General features: G+C 44.0%; 1 protein-coding gene across 3 annotated transcripts; it reads left to right on the forward strand.

The window, feature by feature from the left end:
* Window positions 1–2,174: 2,174 nt before the first annotated feature.
* On the forward strand, window positions 2,175–16,433 carry LYSMD2 (LysM domain containing 2). Of its 3 annotated transcripts, none has more exons than XM_080395089.1 (3): window positions 2,175–2,572; window positions 7,718–8,055; window positions 14,780–15,572. In XM_080395089.1, exons 1-3 carry the CDS (start codon window positions 2,375–2,377, stop codon window positions 14,838–14,840), a joined length of 597 nt encoding a protein of 198 aa, XP_080251215.1. In that variant the 5' UTR covers window positions 2,175–2,374; the 3' UTR covers window positions 14,841–15,572. The 3 variants fall into 3 exon arrangements, with proteins under 3 accessions (XP_080251215.1, XP_080251213.1, XP_080251214.1); XM_080395087.1 differs by having other exon boundaries at window positions 2,182–2,572; window positions 14,776–15,572; XM_080395088.1 differs by lacking the exon at window positions 7,718–8,055 and having other exon boundaries at window positions 2,229–2,572; window positions 14,776–16,433.
* The last annotated feature ends 1,823 nt before the right edge of the window (window positions 16,434–18,256 follow it).

An 18,256-nucleotide genomic window follows, 5' to 3' on the forward strand; every position in this document is an offset into this window, starting at 1 on the left:
GCTGCTTCTGTAACTCATTTTGAATGCATATTAAAAACATAGGTAAAAATGGGCTACCCAGTTTAAACTCTGGCTCAAATTAACACAATTTTTGGTTTAGAGGGTATTTACTTTATGCAGACAGCTAATCAGATCGAGCATCTTGGCAACATCCCAGATCCAGATGTTCCTCTGGCTATAAAATGGACTTTGGGGTAAGAAACAAACATCTCCACAAACTGCAGATGCAAACAAAAGACAATCCAGCAACTCCAGAAGAATCAAGTTTTCAACATTAGAACACCCATGGTATCTTTATACTAATGCAAGGGATGCTTCTGCTGTTCTCAGAGTTGTGACAGATGACTTAAAGTGTATTGCACACATTCTGCATATAAATAGAGTTTAAGATAACATTAGAGGGAATAATACCGTCTAATATTAGTGCAGCTGTCAACCACATTTTCAAACTAATTGATATTGCATGTTCTGCTCATTGTATCAGTAATATTAAACAGCACTTCCATCTTATTGAACTGAAGCTCCCCTTTAGTAAAAGCCACTTTAGCTGAAGTAAATGGTCTGAGTAATTCCAGCTCTAGGAAGGCATTCAGATGTTTGTAATTTCCATTGATCACCCTTAAGAGGCTGAAGCTGACCCATGACTCCATACCGCACACACAGTAGACACTTTAAATAAATGCTGACCTGCAGTTCAGCTCTTCTGCTAGGTGGGTCACAGCTGAATTGCTGATGCAGCTCAGCAGATCAAGTTATTTCACAAGGAATTGAAAGCACAGAGGTGTCACAATTTGATGCTCTCTTTCTACAGCTGGTATAAACTCAATTGGACATCCCCAGGGGAGCCTCCAACTTCCCAAATATATTGAAAGCTGCAGAAAACTTAAAGTGAACCTTTTCTTGCCGTCAATTTACATAATCTCTTATACTGCCCTGATCTATCTATGCATCGCCTACAGCTCCTCTGTTTGGACACTCTAGGATTGTCACATTGGCTTCTCTCATGTGATGGTGGGGTGCTGATGTGTCATGCCTTATCAGTAACTCATGCATATTGCAGGGCAGCTTTTATATTTTCCTAACTTATGTCTGGAAACTTGTAGCCAAATTAGCAACATTTGCCAGAGCTGCCTTGCTTTTTGCGCTGTGTTCCTTAGAGACTCCATGAGCTGCCCCGCTGAACATAATCTAAACCCCACAGTTAGGTATTACGTCAGTTGATGCATTTTCTTTTTCTAAATAATTACATGACTGCATACCGGGCTGAGGAATGCTGAGGTTATCACATGCATGTCTTTTTTTGCTTGAGCTGGAGGCCTGTCTTTCTAAGACTTCCCAGGAAAGAAAATTATTATACTGGGCTACGTGTTTGTTAGGCATACACTACTTCCCAGAATCCCAGCGTGGCTGAGGTTGGAAGTGACCTTTGGGAAGCATCTTGCCCAATACCCCTGCTCAAGCAGAGCCACCTAGAGCAGGTTGCTTCTTGGTATTTTGGTACATACTGTGCCGGTACAGGACACGCACATGTGCACCACTCAGTTACCACACAGTTTTTGTTTGAAAGCTCCAGTTCAGTCATCATGGATCCGTTGCCAAAGCAAGCCTGGACACAGGTTCCTCGGCAAAGTACTCACATAAAAACAGTTACTGGATTTGCTTTACAAGAACATTAATATTTTAAATTTTTCCTCAAACTAATTTCGCCACCTGTTACTGTTCTAATAACACTGGTGTAATTACACTGCTTTTGTATTTGTGCACTTATGCCCAAAGTTGTTCTTTTTTTACATTCTTTTTCACACTCCTTGCTGCCCGGTCCCAGCGATCACCTGCGCGCTGCCGGGACGCCGACCAGCAGCCAGCAGGCCCCATGCTCGCTCCGCCGGAGCCGCTGGAGGAGCCGTGGCTGTTCCCGCTACAGCGACACAGGCTCCGGGACCCCGCACAAAGGGACGGGTGGCCGGGCCTTGCCGAGCGCCGCTAAGTTCCCACGGCCAGCCGACTCCCCCCGGCAGCCAGGGCCCGGGGCCCCGCCACCGCCGCGGCGAAAGAACAGTCACGGGCGGAAAGGAAGCACGGCAGCGTCTCGCCATTTCTCCCAGGAAAACGCCACCCCGCTCCCTGCCCGGCCCGCCACCCTGCCATTCGCCCTGCCCCCGCGCATGCGGCCTCCCCCGCTGCCGCCGGCGGCGCATGCGCGGCGGGCCTGCCCCAGCCGGGCCGAGCCGGGCCCAGCCGAGCCGGGGCCTCCGCCGTTGCCGCGGCCGCCGGGTGGGCAGTGCCTGAGGGGGCGGGGGCGGCGAGCCATGCCCGGAGCGGCGGCGGCCGCGGAGCCGGCGCGAAGCCGCGGTCGCTGAGGCGCGGCGGGAGCATGGCCGAGTCCCTGCGGGAGGAGCCGCCGGGCGGGCCGGAGTCGGAGGCCGAGCTGTCGCAGCGGCTGGCCCGCACCAAGGCCCGCTCGTACGGCAGCACGGCCAGCGTGGCGGCGCCGCTGGCCGAGCGCTACGTGGAGCACCGGCTCAGCGCCGGGGACACGCTGCAGGGCATCGCCCTCAAGTACGGCGTCACGGTAAGGCGAGCGCCGGCGGGGCGGCCTGCCGGCCGGGCAGAGCTCAACTCGCGGATGCGGGGCCGGCGGCGGCGCCCGACTCCCGGGAGGGCGGTGCGCGGTTGTCAGGCCCGGAAAGTAACGGGGCCCAAGGGGGAGCGGCGCGGGAGTGGGAAGCAGCCGGGAGGTCGCAGCGCCGAGCTGTCCCGTAAGCGTTGCCTGCCCGCAGCGGGCTCACGGGCTCGGTTCGGCCCGCGGACACGGTGCGAGTGTTGGTTTCAGCGCCGGAGCTGGTGTCATCTGCCCGCACGCCGCCCGGCCCAGTCCCCAGCAGGGCACCGGGCTTCACCGGCACCGGGCTGAAGCAGGCGGGTGCTGGGCAGGCCAGGCCGCCGTGGGGAAAGGGGGTGCCCTGCCGCCCACCCAGTAAACCTCTGCACCCCTGATAGTTCTCCGCTACCCTCGCTTCAGATTACAAAAAACTCCAACGTAACTAAACTTATCCTGAAGAGAGTAATTATTTTGAGGTTTGCACACAGGCTGTGACAAGAACAAATAATTCATTCTAGGACCTTCAGCACTAGGAATCCTTCTGTTGTCATCTACCAGCCTAGAATTGATTTACCACTGATTTGAAAGCATTGCTGCTTTTCTCTTCCTTTTCCTTCTGTGGATAACGTTCACAGTCACAAGCCTTTGAAGTTCAAAGGCATAAGCCAGCCTAAGACACGCAGAGTCCGACCAGGAGTACCAGCCGGCCCTAACCCTGCCATTCCCTGCAGAGCGGCGCTCACCTGCCCTGCCTTCATTCCAGCTTATTTGGAGCCCAGTGGGCTACCAACTGACATGCCTGTGTGCAGTTTCAGTAGTCCCATATGCAAAACTGCTTGGCGCCAAGCAGCTGATGGGCAGTCAGTGTCACTTCCACACCTGCTGGGAAGAGCACCTTCCAGTTGGGCTCTTTCTAGAAGATGTACAGTGCAGTCCCAACTTAATAGGTTCTGTGTGGAATGGGTTTCTTTTCCTTCTCTGGTTCTGAAAGATCTACCAAAGCCTTCCAGCAACTTCAACAGCATTCAGCCTTTGTTGTGAGAAGGGTTAAAAATCTGTTTCTCTTCCCTTAAAAAAGATTAAGCCACTTTTGACCAAATCTTGTTGGCAACAGAGTTAATGGCATTTTGGATTTACACTGGTCCTCATTAAAACAAAGTTTTGCACGCTACAGGGGCAAAGCAAAGTGGTCTGAGCTGCTCATTTGATTTGTTTGAATCTTTAATTTTGGCAGTTTCCCATAATAGATAAAAGTCTCAGGTCTAAATGATGTAGCTATATTGTTCTTCATTCAGAAGTGTATTTGCTCACTGCAGTAAGTGAAAAATATAAACATATTCCTAAAATAGTAGTCTTCTAGAAAAGAGGCATTTCTAAACACTTTACAACTCCCTTTCAGCTAAATGAAGCTATGGATCAAACCTGTACAGTCTGAAAAAAAGGTTTAACTTACAAACTGTAAACTTTGTTCATAGTCTGAGTTGAAGCTTTTGCTGTGCTAATGATGCATTTAAAGTATATAAATGCTGGTTTTTTTAAACAAATAGTTTATTTAATGTTGCTAGTATTCTGCTTAAGAAACTGGAGCTGCATGGTTATAGGCTTCAGTTGAGAAAGGGGCATTTTGTGTCAGTTTAACCTAAGAGCAATGCCAAGTTAGCCAAAGTCAGCCATTGTGTTTCTGTTTTGTTGGGTTTTGGCCCAGAATAAGGAATGTATGCAAACATGTTTACTTTTAGCAAAATGAGGAATCTTATGTGTTCACACAATGACAAGGAGGGACTTCCTCTAAAGAGTATGTGCTTCCTGCATCTCATGTACTTGGCTAGAAGTGAGAGTTGCTGTGATGGGAACATCAGCATTTTCTTTGGCTGCCATTACCTTCAGTATTACTGTTTTCCCAAGTTTCCCCCCTTGGTTTTCCTCACTGGGAGTTACTTTGTAGCAGGAGACCTCCTGTCCAGTGCCTGCCTTGGCCTGATGTAGCATGGGCAGTTAAAGGTGGATGAAAATACGATGTTGAGGGAGAGAGATCTGTGTGCTTTGTTTGGCCCTCATCCGCTGCCCTTCACCCCTTTCCCCAGATGCTGTCTGTTAATCTTGTATGGCTTGCATTCATTAGACCTTCCTTTGAACACTGTTGAGTAAATTAACACTGGGAATTAATGTTTAGTGCCGTATATATGGTTCAGCTGGAGTTCTGTTTTCCATCATACAAAGGTATCTGTTTAGAAGAGAGAAGGAAGAGGACTATTATCAGTAGAAGCTGGTTTGGTGGATTAGTTCAGCACCAGTTTATGCATTAGTGCAGCTTCACTTAAAGTATTAACAGCAAAGGCTTTAGCACATGCTTTCACTATTAGAGGTCTGAGCTAACAAATCATTCAAGTTCTCCTAGCACTAAAAAAACCCTATTAAGTCCTGCACTCCACACACCTATGAATGTATGGTGTCATTAAGTTGTAGGAGGAGTATATACTGCATTTATCAAGTAACCTGCTCAAGCCTGAGGTGGTTCTTTTTAGAACTAAACATTTCCCATTTCATTGTTACTCAGTGCAAAGATACACAGCCTCCCAAATGCCACAAGATTGTATTTAAAAGGTATTTTAGGAAGAAATAGCTGGAGGTAGAGTTACAATGAAGTAGGATGGAGAATAGCAGTACAGTGCATTATTTATCAGCTATTGAAGCATCACCTTCCAACTATCCTGTATCAGAGATCTGTTTTCAGCTTTTGTATTGTATTTTTAGAGAAGAGCTCCAGCTGGCAATTTAAACTTTTTTATATCCATCAAAACAGACAACTTTTAGACATTTTAACAATTGACATTTACACTACCATCTGATGGCCTTTATAGGTTTCATTAAGTCAAGTGAACCTTCCTTTATGCCTTTCAGATGGTACTCATCTTGGGAGAGAATTTACACCCTATACTGTGTAAGGCTAACTAAAAATAGTTTCCAGGCTTCAGGAGCTGGAAGAGTAATGAGCTTCTCTTATTTGTAGTAACTTAGTCTGACACTGGATGTTAGTTACTTAGGTTTTGAAAGGGTTTTTTAAATCTAATATTCATCTTTTTAGCCATCTGCATCAACAGGTTAGCATTGTCTTTAAGAGTACCATTTTGTATATTTAATGGGTAGAAATAGCTTACTGCTGAACTTAACTGCACTGTTTTTTCTACTCTCCCATACACCTAGCCTTTCTAGAGAGAATCTCCTATTTATTTTTAGGGAGAACGATTTCATCAGGCTTCCAGGACCCAAGTAAATGCACCTGTACATGACACCAGATCTATAATGCCCCTACAGCAGATACTCTCACTACACAGTACAGGTGTAGCTTACGTGCAATAGTTTATTCCAGTTCTGCAAGTGGCCACGCAGTCTTGCATCTGCAGAGAGGAAAGACTAACATCTCCACTGCTTTCCCTTGGTTTTAGACAGCTTCCCCTCCTAGCATGTTCAGTGTAAGAAACACACAGGCATGTTAACCCAGTTATCTGTTAACAACGGTCTTTTCTTTTGTAGTTGGGAAGGACTCCAAGTAGTGGCAAAGTTTAGAAGAGTTTAAGAGTGACAAGGATAAGATGGTAGAGCAATTTTTTCATTATCTGACCACTGAACTCAAGATACTTCGGACTTTGAAGTACTGAGTGGCTAGTGCTTCAAGCACTCAGCTTTTTCTGGTCTATTGTACTAGCAGTAAGACTGCTATTATTACAAGACTTAGAGCCTTTATTCTTACTCAGTTTAGCTCCATTTAGTTTAATAAAACTGAATAACACCTCTAATGCAGGCAAGAGGTATTTTCAGTTCTCTTTATACTTGTTTTCAAGCAGGTTTTGCTTAGAGTGCATTTATCACTGCAGTATTGCAGTGATTAGGGATTTCTGCTTATTGCAATCCCCAAGGAACTAGAATGATCGTTTTTCTTTCACTTAAGATTTTTCCTAATGAAGTCATGAGTTCAGGTTATAACTAAAGCTTGAAGTCACATAATCATGGATACCGATTTCTATGTGTTTTTTAAAAGCTTGCAGTTGAGAAATACAAAGCTAGTTTATTTGTTGTTGACTTGGAAGGGAAATCATGGTAAGAAGTTAAACAACATTCTTAGTAGCAAGGGTAATATAAAGAAAGCAGGAGGTTTCTTTACCTGTAAACTAATGGAATTCTCAGGTTAAATATAGAACAAGTAGTGTGTTATGTATTAGTACACTGAGAAAGAAGATATCTTCTTGCTTCTGTCATTAGATTGTACTGATGAATAGGTTGTCAGTAGTACTTTGGGTAAAAGTTCCATAAAAAGTAGTAGTACTTTGGGTAAAAGTTGCGTAAAAAGTATTTCAGCTGTTATGTGGTCACCTTACCATGCATTATTACATACATGAGGTTGCTGTTGAACATGCTATAGGTCCAGTTTACTGGACAAATGCAGCCACTAGTTGATGTATCTGCATTACAAAGTGGTTAAGAGTCCCCCCCTTCTGTTTACTGCCTGATTTCTCACTCAAAATCAGAACTTCACCTGAAGTCTGAAGTTGTTGCATCAGCTGGGGGAAAATACTATGGAGGAGGCATATACTGCTCTTCCAAGACTTGGGGTGCTCACTGTTCGTAACTAACATGTGCTAGCTAGAATGCTCAAGGTAACTTTATCATTTATCACCCCTTGTTTGTATTATGCATGCTTTTTACCAGAGTTCACCTGCAGCAGCTGCTAGCAGTTCTGAGTCTTACTCCAAAGCAAATTCAGATCAGCAGCACTTTTGCAATACTTTTTGTTCTTTGGCAAGTTGTTCATGTGAGCCTGTATAGAGATTGGAAGACTGTTCAAGAAGAGCATCTTTAGGTAGCGCAAGACTTTGGAAAGACCAATATTTTGGAGTCAAGTATACATAAAAGGAAGAAGCTAGGGTGTTAACAAGGCTAAGACAGAACATACATTCTGAAATCACTCTGAATGCAAAAAAATCCTTTCCTGAAGTCATTGCTGCTGTAAAGAAAGTATAGATTTATTGTAACTAAAAGTTACCGTACTACTTCAGAAAGTTAGTACTTTATACTTTGCCAAAACCTAATAACTTACGTTTTTCCTGTCTTTTTCAGATGGAACAAATAAAGAGGGCAAATAAACTGTTCACTAATGACTGTATATTTCTGAGGAAAACCCTGAATATTCCTGTTATATCAGAGAAACCATTACTGTTCAATGGACTTAATTCACTGGAGTCTCCTGAGAATGAAACTGTTGACAGCTCCCCTTCTTGTGATGAAGGACTAGTGACAGTTCAGGAAGAAAGTAGTTCTTCTCCCAGTCCTCAAGAGCCTGACAATCAGCCCACTGCACCAGAAGAACTATCTGCCAAAGACTTCCTACAGAGATTGGACTTGCAGATTAAGTTATCCAAACAAGCAGCCAGGAAACTAAAAGATGACAATGTCAGGTAAATGCCGCTTTTAGAATTAAGCATCTTAATTTCATCTTGAAGGCTTTTTAGTCTAAGCTGAACCCACTTTGTGAGCTCCCTCAGACAGCATCTGTAGTTTCAATTTGTCAACAGTAAGTGTATGCTATTATCATGCACCAGATACATTCAGAGCACACCATCAGCAGATGCCTTCATACAGCAGTTATAAAGGCTGCCTCACAACACATTGCTTATAGAACAGCAATAATCTGTGAGAGCTAGAAGCCCAACATTCTGCGCGATGTCTTGCTGTGTAAATGGGCATAGTTTTCAGTAGAGTCCTAAGTCAAAGTCTATGTGGAAACTAATTGCATTTTTCTTCTGTCCCAAATTGCCTCATAATTGTGTAAATATTCTTCATGTTGCCGTTTCAGTTATTTCCTTTCCCTATGCAGTCCCTTTGCGGGTCCACCTATGTAGACTTCTCTATCTTTTCTTCAGTACTCGTTGTGCATCCAGGAGTTCCCACACACTTTTCTCATAAAAAAAGCAGTACCCTTTGACTTCTCAGCCACAGTGACGATCCCCTCACATGTGTGTGCACCCTGTAGAGAGTACAGAAAGACTTGGAGCAAGAATGGTCTTGAGTAGCATTTGTTTTCCTGTGTCCTTGGGAGAAGCTTCCTCATCTTGTTCACAAGCAGTCTCTTAGGCTGACTGTTTGGCCTGTTCATTCTCTGCAGAAATTGCCTCAGTAGGTCCAAGGTGGCCTTTCTCATGACAATAAAAGGTGCGACTGCAGGGGACTGGCATTGTTCCTCTTGGCAGAGAGCTGGAGGGAGGTTATGCCTGCAGATATGTACTTTGCTTTTGCAAATCTGTTTAATGCAAAACTTCTTCCATTGTCCTGGTTCATTTCACACTCTTGATTTTGAGTGCAAGCAACATACTTTTCATGTTAAGAAGAAAGTAACCTTTCAGGACCAAATCTATTAAGCATCATTTCTGTAAGAAGTTAGGGATTATTTCAGCAACTTAAAAACTTTGTTCAATATTCAAAAATTGGAGAGGGAGTGTATTGCATTTAGCAATTGGAGAAGCCTCGTTTGGAGAAATATCCCCTAAGACATCTTAAGGTAATTCATTACCTATTGCACTCCATATTCAACTCTCTGTTGCCAAGGTTTAGAGTTACAGTCTCAGGAAGGCTGGAATGGTTTCACATCTTGTTAACACACTTGTCGGTTACTTTCTTTTGAATTGATTGCATGAAAGAGGAAAAATAGCTGTTGGAATTCAGACTCTTCTCTATTCAAACTCAATTCACGTGTGTTGTTACATTTACAACAGTGTAGAGGATCTATTTAAATGGGCCGCTGTGACTCTCAGATCATTAAACATACCTATCTAACAGATCAGAGTAGTTGTTGACCCAGCAGTTAAGCTGGGTGGCAGGAAACCCCAGTCCCTGCCAGAGGAAGGCAATTATTTTAACATCCCTTCAACAAAATAACATGCTAATTTACAAAAGGAAATTCACATGGACCTTGCTGCACCATGAGCAGAGCCAATACAGCAAGAGTGACACCACACAAGTAGTAAACTGCTACTACTAATATCCATTTCCTATATTAAGTTACAACTTGGGAAACTAGGGCCTGCTACCAGATTTCCTTCCAAAGAATAATGGATAGAGGAAGATAAGTTCCTTTACCACATCCTGTTCGGATTTAGCAGGTAATTTTGTTAATTATGCATAGAGCACAGATTTTTATTTGTCATGATGCTACAGGAGGCATGAAGTACAGAGCTGCAGGCTGTCTGCTGAGCAGGGTGTTACCTAAGGCTTCTCAAGTGAAAAAGCTTCCTGTATGTCTGATGAAGTCCTCATCACATCACCTTCCACCCCATCACCTCTGGCTTTCAGTCATGGCTCCCAAAAGCCATCCTTGCCTGATCTTTTCCAGCTGTGTTCACCCCTTTACAGCTGGCAGGAAGTGCCAAAGAACCAGTGAATGCTTACTCCATGCAGAGCAGAAGTAGAGAGAGGCAGCTGCCGAAAGCCCTGGGGATAACTTCTCAGCTGTGTACCATCAATGGCATTTCTGGGCCCAGACAGGAAGGTGGCTACATGCCTTCCTTGGCTCCAGCAGCTCCCCAGGAGGCACCTATTCTCCCTCCTGCCTGTACCTTGTCCCATGCTTGGAGCAGGCAGCTGTGAAAATTGGACAGCCATCATGATAGTAAACCAGCTTCACAAGTATGCAAATTCTCAGTTCTTAGCAAAAGCCATTTATGAAATTGAGTGCTGTTTCCAGCTACTCTGGCCTTCTGTATTCAGATTGCCTTCTCAAGGCCTGTTCAGAACGTGATATGCACCAGCACTGCGGTAAGAGAGTAAGAAAGAGCACCAGCAGTTAGATCTGCCACCACCAAAAGGAACATTGGAACTAAAAGAACTGCAGGCAGAAGCAGATCTGTCAGTTCCAAAACCTGAAGAGTCATAGCTTCACCATACTTGTGAGCTTGATTTGACAGATGGAGAGAATCACGACATCTCTTAAATTGCTCTTTACTTTGGTGTTCCTTAAAGTTGGCAAGAACACATGCACATACATGCACTGATTCTGATCAAACTGTACCGGCGTTTTCATAGTCAGAAACAGGCTTGTGCTACAAAGACAGCTTACGGTGAATTACATTGTTTAATCATAACTCTTGAGGTTGCCCTTTTAAGTGCTCTCAAAAGGAATGAAGTATATTAATCTCTAAAGTCAGCTTCTTCCCAGCTAAAGCCTCTTGCTTTTAGGTAGAAAAATTATACACAAAAAAGGACACATAGGTGCACTTTTAGACCAGCTATTGAAGTTTAATACCCGTGCAATTAGATGAGCATTAAAGATTCTGTGATGTGATCTACTCACTTTGTGCCACTCTTAGAGTTTAAGCGTATGGCTAGATCTGCCTGTAATACTACTTTTACTAGAGAGTTTCATTGAGCAAGAAATCACTGGTTAATGAATCCCCCATTCAGCTGCATTTACCCAAGATGTAGCTCAAGGCATTAAGACCTGTTTGTTTTGAGCAATATTTTTAGTAGACCAAAAGAAATGCAAAAGGATAACATGGTGGTTTGTAGCATATGTTACCAACACATAGATTTGCATATTAGGGAAGAATACCCATTATTAGTTTATACACACATGCAAGAAAAGCAACTTGTAATAGTTTAAGAAAATAAGGTAGTGCTTCATATTGCCCAGAATGCTGTTATGCATGTTTCAGGATGCTGAAACTGAAATTATGTTCAGTGATGCTTTTTCTGTCAGCTAGTTGAACACCAGAGGTCTAATGCAAGCTCTTTACAGAGTCCTTAAGATTTTAGGGTGGTACTGTGGTAGACTGGAACGCTAAGGCCGTATACTGAGCTTCTGGGACAGGTCATATCTTTCTGCATTTGCCTTGTAGTGTCTCATCTTGAAAACCTTGTAATTGAATAGAGCCACTCTAATCACTATTGGTTGTATGAGCCAGTATAACTGGTGTGCAGCACCATATATTGTCATCTGCTCAGTTGCCTCGACCTGAACCTATGAAAAGGCAGGGTGTTGAACCATTTGAAACTGATAACTAATTGAGTTAATTTGCCCAATAATTTTTCACCATCATTGGCTATCAGCTAAGAAAACAGATACCTCAATAAAGGAGGCTGCCTGTGGAGGAGAATCTTTTTGGGCTTCCAAAAGTGATTAACTCGCAAACTCAGATTGCTGCCTTGTTTAATAGTGGATTCTAGAAGCATCCAAGCATTGGATTAGAGTTTACTTGTTCACACTCAGGTGCACTTGGTCTTACAGAGGTGGTTATTAGCATTTTTATTGTAGCCTGATGCATAGAATAGCTTGCAGTAGATGTCTTCCAGCTCCTGTAACCTACTGGGCAAAGCTGCAACAGCAAACAGGAAGAGACAGCACTACAAAGCATTGTAATGCTGTGCTGTTCCTTTCCCTTTGCCTGAAGGAGAATGTTGTAGTGACTTACCACTTTGCTATTTTAAGCATCTTAAAAGTGAAGAAAATCGTTTGGTCATTAAACATACACAAACTGCCATGTGTGCACTTGTGGGCCATGGGCTGGAGCTACTACTATGTAATTTCATTTCATATAAAGCTTGGCTTGTTTGTAAGCCATTGGAACAGACTTGTACTTGCTATGTACACTTCTGAAGTTCTACAATAGTAGTATTATCTGGCCATTACGTTGGCTGGGAGTACTGTGTTGTAGACCTCATCATGTAGCCGAGTCCTGCAGCCTGGGCCAGAAGGTTAGAAGCTGTTCTTGCCAACCCTTACTGCCAGTTACAGCATGCCCAAGCCTTGGTCAGAAATTTATTTTGAACATTATAAGCAGTCACTGCTTTGCTTAGGTTCAAGCAGAACGACTACTGCCTGGTTCTCATGTCCCGGCCGTGTACACAAACCCTGCAAAGCTAGCTGGAACCCAAGGGCCAGTCTTGTGCCCTCTACTGACAGCTGCCAAGTCAGACCCCGTAGCCCAGGTGTGTATTTCACGCGGGAAGTGAAGACAAAACAGCCTCGACTGGCCGTTTTGTTATTTTGATGTCTGAAGACCTGCTAACATCACTATTTCAACTCTTCAGCTCTGTATTCACCCCTACTCTACACCATGATCAACTGCAGCTAATTTTGGTCCAGTGTTTGGCTGTTGCTGTGTCATGATGGATGTTATTCCTATATTAAGGCTTTCAGGAAGAACAACAGAAAGGCCAATTCTGGCAGCCTCTGATTAGAGGGAAGGTCTTTCAGCTGTAACCCTGCCACATTTTACTCTCCTAAAAGGGGAAATAACAAAACTAAGTAGTACAATGTAATTTTCAGCGTACAGCATAGAAAGTGAGTTTCTCCCTTACTGGGCAGCCTGAGGGCTGAAAATCTAACAGTTACCCTACATCCTCACAAACTAGCAGGAGATTGCATTTTGCAGCTATGTTCTGAGCATGTGGGTAGAAACCCATTGCCCCAGAAGGGCATGTATCAGAGCTTCAGAATACACTTCTGGAAATACTTAGCTTCAGCCAAGTAGTTGTGGTTGAATTTTACAGTCCTGCAGTCCAATCTTACAAGCTTGGTATGTTGATAGGTTTCACTTCTGAAAAACGTTTTAAATTGTATTGTCTTGAGACAATTTATAGATCAAAAGTGCTTTGGTGTTTATTCAGCTAAAAAGGAATTGCTTGCTTCCTTACTTTACTGTCATGCTAAGGTATTATGAACAGCATCTGCAAATTGTAGTATTCCATGGCAGTTTTGAATGCAGAATTGATGATACAAGATACTACTTAAATATACACAGATCATCGGTATCTTAAAGAGTTGTGCTTGATACTGGGTCTGGAGTGTCACTAATGTAAAATATAAGTATTTTTAAAGGCTAAAACCTGTTCTCACTACTACTGTAACCACACATCCTGCAGTAATTACCACGTTCATCCAAAAGCTTTTTCTTTGGGTTTTTTTTTTTTGAGGTTTCATTTTTTGACAAGACTGTTTCAAGGCAAAAGAAATACCAAGTCTTTGGCTTAAGATGATAATTTTGCTGGACTACCCAACAGGGAAGGGCTGGGAAGATGAGTGCAAGTTACTCAGCAGCTTGATTAGTTTGTAGGGTTCCTTCCTCTGATTCTGTTCAGGGGAAGATAAATGAAATTTAAATTGTAGAAAAATGATCATCTTTAGTAGTTCACAGGGAAATGTCTGCATCATTACAGTCTGGAATATACAGTTTTTGCTTTATACCATTACTGGACTGTTTGAATAACCTTACCTTTGTATGAAGGCATGTACAGTATTAAAAGTAACTGGAAATTCTTTGAAGCTCACAGAGTAGCAACTGCTAAGTCTTTCTGTTCTCACCAAAACACTAAAATTGGCAGCAGCTTTAAGAATAGGCTCTCAAGAACATAATTTTGAAGTACAATAGTAGAAAACAATGCGGGATGCCACACTGCAATAGGTTTACATAACCACCTTTTTCTAAAGGCTATATTGTCAAGTAAACAGTAGACAGATACTTTCCCTCAGATTTTTTGAATAGCAACACTACTTTGGTTTATCCAGTCATTACGTTAACAGTAGCACTTGGGAGCAACTGTTTTCTCCTAAGAAAATCTAAGAGATCAGTCTCGATATTGATTGATACATAGGAAATAACATGTCGAGGAGCCCACTCAAGGAATATCCTTGCAGCATCAAGACACAGATCCAGCTAGAACTATGATGGACTGCTCCTGTTCTTGCTTCATTTGGTCCATCTGTATCCCCTGCCAATCAAAAGGCTGAAAGAAACCTAAAAGTAAGCTTGCTTTTTAAAAAAAAAGAAATTGGAAGCAACAGTACTGGAACTCCAGCATGCCCTCCACTTGTTTATCCTTTACGATATTTCTTACTGATTTGGCACTTAAGTGTCAAGAATAATTCATTAAACTCTAGATAACGTTCTAATGTTGTTGAACTTACACAGCTTTGTTTTCAGCATTCTGTTCTTGAAACAACATAATCGAGAACTCCAGAGATCATACTGAACAGTAGTGTACTGCAAGTAATATTCCTGTTAGGCAATGCCAGCCTTAACCAGTTTTCATAATGGATCAAAATAGATATCTTCATTTGCATTACAGTTTTGCTGTTGAGACGTGATATGCTCCTGATCTGATGATTATGATCATTTTCTTTCTAGAGAGGAGGAGGATGAGGAAGGTCCCTATGCAACTTCTTCATATCACCAGTAGAAGACAAATGTGATGGCCTGGAAACTTTCCATGAAATCAGTTCTTAAAGAACTAAACGGTCAATAGTTCAAAACCCAAGTCTTTTGGACTCATCGTCTTGATATACTTAAAACAAGTCATGAATGGGTAATTGCACTGAAATTACGACCTCTTCTGCCTTCCATAGGTTAATGTCCTTTATGCTATATCAACAAAGGGTTTAAGCCTTCCAAAACTAGCAATGGCCTTTATACCCCTTCTGTGCAAACTGTAGCATGGTAGCAATGATGTATCCTTGAGGTCACCTTTATGCAGGATGTTGATCTTTAGTAAAGATTTTGTAAATACTTGTTAAAGTGAAATTTGTTTTAAGTATTTAAAAATATTAAAGTTTGCTTGTAAATGACAAACTACGAAAATAATAGGAATTTAATTATTCTGCAAACACATGCAAGTTTGCTGTGGAAGTTTTGTCTACTTCAGGGCTGCAGAACTTGCCTTGGAACTCTGTGTGTGTGTCTGTGTGTGGTTATGGTGTATTCCTAGAAAGGGGAATTCAGCTTGTTTTGATTAGTTAAAGCCTTTATGGTTAAACAACTGTTTGCATATTGGATTTCTGCTAATAAAAGGGAAGAGTTACAGCAAGAGATTTTTCTTTGTGAGATACGACATTGAAATATCAGATGTGTGTTCTTGTGTGCAGTTATATTTTGTGTGGTTTTAATTTAATAAATACAAAAATACCAATGTGTCTGTTCATAATGAAGTCAGCTTGGTTCTAGTCTGGTTTCTGTGAAGAATGGTTTGTATAGTTACATGAGCTATTAGATGCTAATTTCAGGGCAAGTTATGTCCTTCACCCTATAGCTCACCCTCCTAAATGGGACCTGTAAGATCTAGTTGTGCAGTCAAGAAAACTGCATTAAGGTCAGTAAGAGCCATACAGGTAAGCCTTCGCTGTTCTGAGAAGAAATGCTGGTATTCAAGTCTGCAGTGGACCTCATCTGAAGCTCAGGAAGGCAGAGTGCAGATGGCATTCACCCTTTGCCCTGGTGTTATTCTGTTAGCAACTTCTTGTTACGCATCCTGCAAATTTTCCTCAAGTACTGAGTAGGCTTCACAAAACTCCTTTCAGTAAAGAACTGCTAGATCCCCACTGTGATAAATGCTGATTCCTATCTTTCAGCTCATTTATACAGCTTATTGCTTCCTCCAAGCAAAGACTTTCTGCAATATGTTAAGATGAAAGCTGTATGGAAAGTTACTAAAAACTAGAAATAAAAATTCTAAGTTAGGCAAGAATGGGTATTTCCCTAGAGCTTGCAGGAGCTCACACCCAGCAGGCTTATTCAAATCATCTCTACCTCTGGTCCTAAAAAGGAGGTCTGTGGTGGCGCACAAATTAACAAGAACAGGGAAAGCTTAGAGCATGTAAAAGGAAGTCGGAGTGCAGATGGCATTCACCCTTTGCTTTTTCTTGAAGAAACTGGTGAATTAGTTTTAGGTCTTGTGTCTTTCTTAAACTGGGTTTTGTATCTATTCCTTACAAAAGAGTAATTTCTATTGTTGTCAGTTAATTTCAGTAAGACATTACCAGAGCGAGAATAAAGTACTTTTCCAAAGGCAACCCAGCTTCAAGCCCAGTTATATTTTATAATTCTACAGAAAAATTTAATCCTTTTCTACCAAAGACCTGCTACTGTACCAGCCTCACCTACCCAGCACGCCCAGGACCGGGGCCGCCTTGCTGAGTGGGCCAGAAGCACAGCTTTCCTCACATGGCGGGCATGGGGCTGACCGAGCCCCTGGCACCTTGTTCCATCCTTCCCGAGGGCACTGATGTGCTCGTGGGCTGGTGGGCCTTCAGGACAAGCGATGGAAGATCAGTCACACCACTTATGGGTGTAAGTTTTTCCTGACGTGAGAAAGCCATACAGAAGCGCAGGTGGAGAAGCAGCTATGCCGGCCTGAACGTGGCAGAGACGAAGGCAGACCCGTGACCGCACAGCCCTCCCCTCAGGCGGCGGCAGCCACACCAGCACCTCTCAGGCCTGCAGCACCCCAGTCAGCCCACGGCACCTCTCCTTGCCGGAGCCCCCCGCCCCAGCACCTAGCATGGCACCTGTTGCAAAACCACAACCGTAACCCAGCAGACACCCCTAACTTGTTCGTTCTGCACAGGCATCTTCCCAGAGGGAGGGTGTCAGGGCTGCCATTCACCACACAGAGTCTGCCTGCAAGAGGCCCTACCTTGCCCACCGCAGGTCTCCGCTCCTCGCCCGCTGCCCAGACACATCATGGCGCCCCAGGGGCTCGGTGCCAGGCCAGAGCCAGCCGAGGCTTCGCTTCCACTCCATCTCTTTCGGCTCTTCCAGGCCTGTTCCGCACAGCCCGAAGCAGCCTCCACCCAGCCTGGGGCGGGGAAGCTGCCCTTCATGGCCGCGGGGCCTCCCAGCTGGCCCTGACGAGCCCTTGGGGAGGGGGGGGGGGGGGGGGGGGGGGCGGGGGAGCAGCTGGTCCCTGATGTGCCCTGAGGGGGCAGCTGGGCCCTGACAAGCCCTCGGGGGGCAGCTGGGCCCTGATGTGCCCTGAGGGGACAGGTGGGCCCTGACAAGCCCTGAGGGGGCAGCTGGGCCCTGGTGAGACCTCAGGGGTGGGCCCCAGGGGGCAGCTGGGCCCTGCCGAGCCCCCCCGAGGGGCAGCAGCAGGCACCCCTGCCTTTTGCCTCAGCTCTCGTTACATGGGCTTCCCTTTGCCCTGGCAGCCCAGTTGCAACGCAGGCAAAAATTTAAATTTCACTGTGTTTGTTTAATGCCCATTCCTGGTTTTCAGGTAGGTAGATGTGGTGTTTCATAATCCTTACGGCAAATCCAGGGACTGAATACCCTTTTTTTTTTTTAAGGTATGGGTAAAATACTTTGAGAAGTTGCTTTACTATGGCTCTGGAAGTTTCTCAGCCTCCTTCGCTGGCCAGCGGTGCCACCCTGCCCCATGGCACAGGGTGGTGGGTCACACGTGTCCCCCAGCCAGGCACCCCATGGCCCCACATCTGCAAAGCCCTGGGGGGGCTGGGCAGGTGGGAGGAAACGGTGCCTGGAAATACTCCGTGATATATTCGGAGTAACTCAAGATGGAGTTCTCCTACCCTGTAAAAAAGGAATCTTAGGACTCTAAAATAACTAATGTTTTAGTATCTTAATCCCTGTTGTCATATTATTACTCAATAAAATGACATTTTTTTCCTGTATATTTTATATCTTTTTATACATTATCCTGGATGTTTTGCTTCCCTGCCTTTATTCTTCCTACATTGTAACTTCATTGTTTATATATTTCTACCAGTCCTACAAGGTGTGGTTTAAGGCTGGACTAGGGCAATTAAACACACAGTGCAGGTAAAATTCCATGGCTTGCAGCTATTTGGTAGTGGGCAACCTGCACGTTTGTAGT

This window comes from Falco punctatus (assembly GCF_963210335.1).
Source record: "Falco punctatus genome assembly, chromosome: 7".
Classification (NCBI taxonomy): Eukaryota; Metazoa; Chordata; class Aves; order Falconiformes; family Falconidae; genus Falco; species Falco punctatus.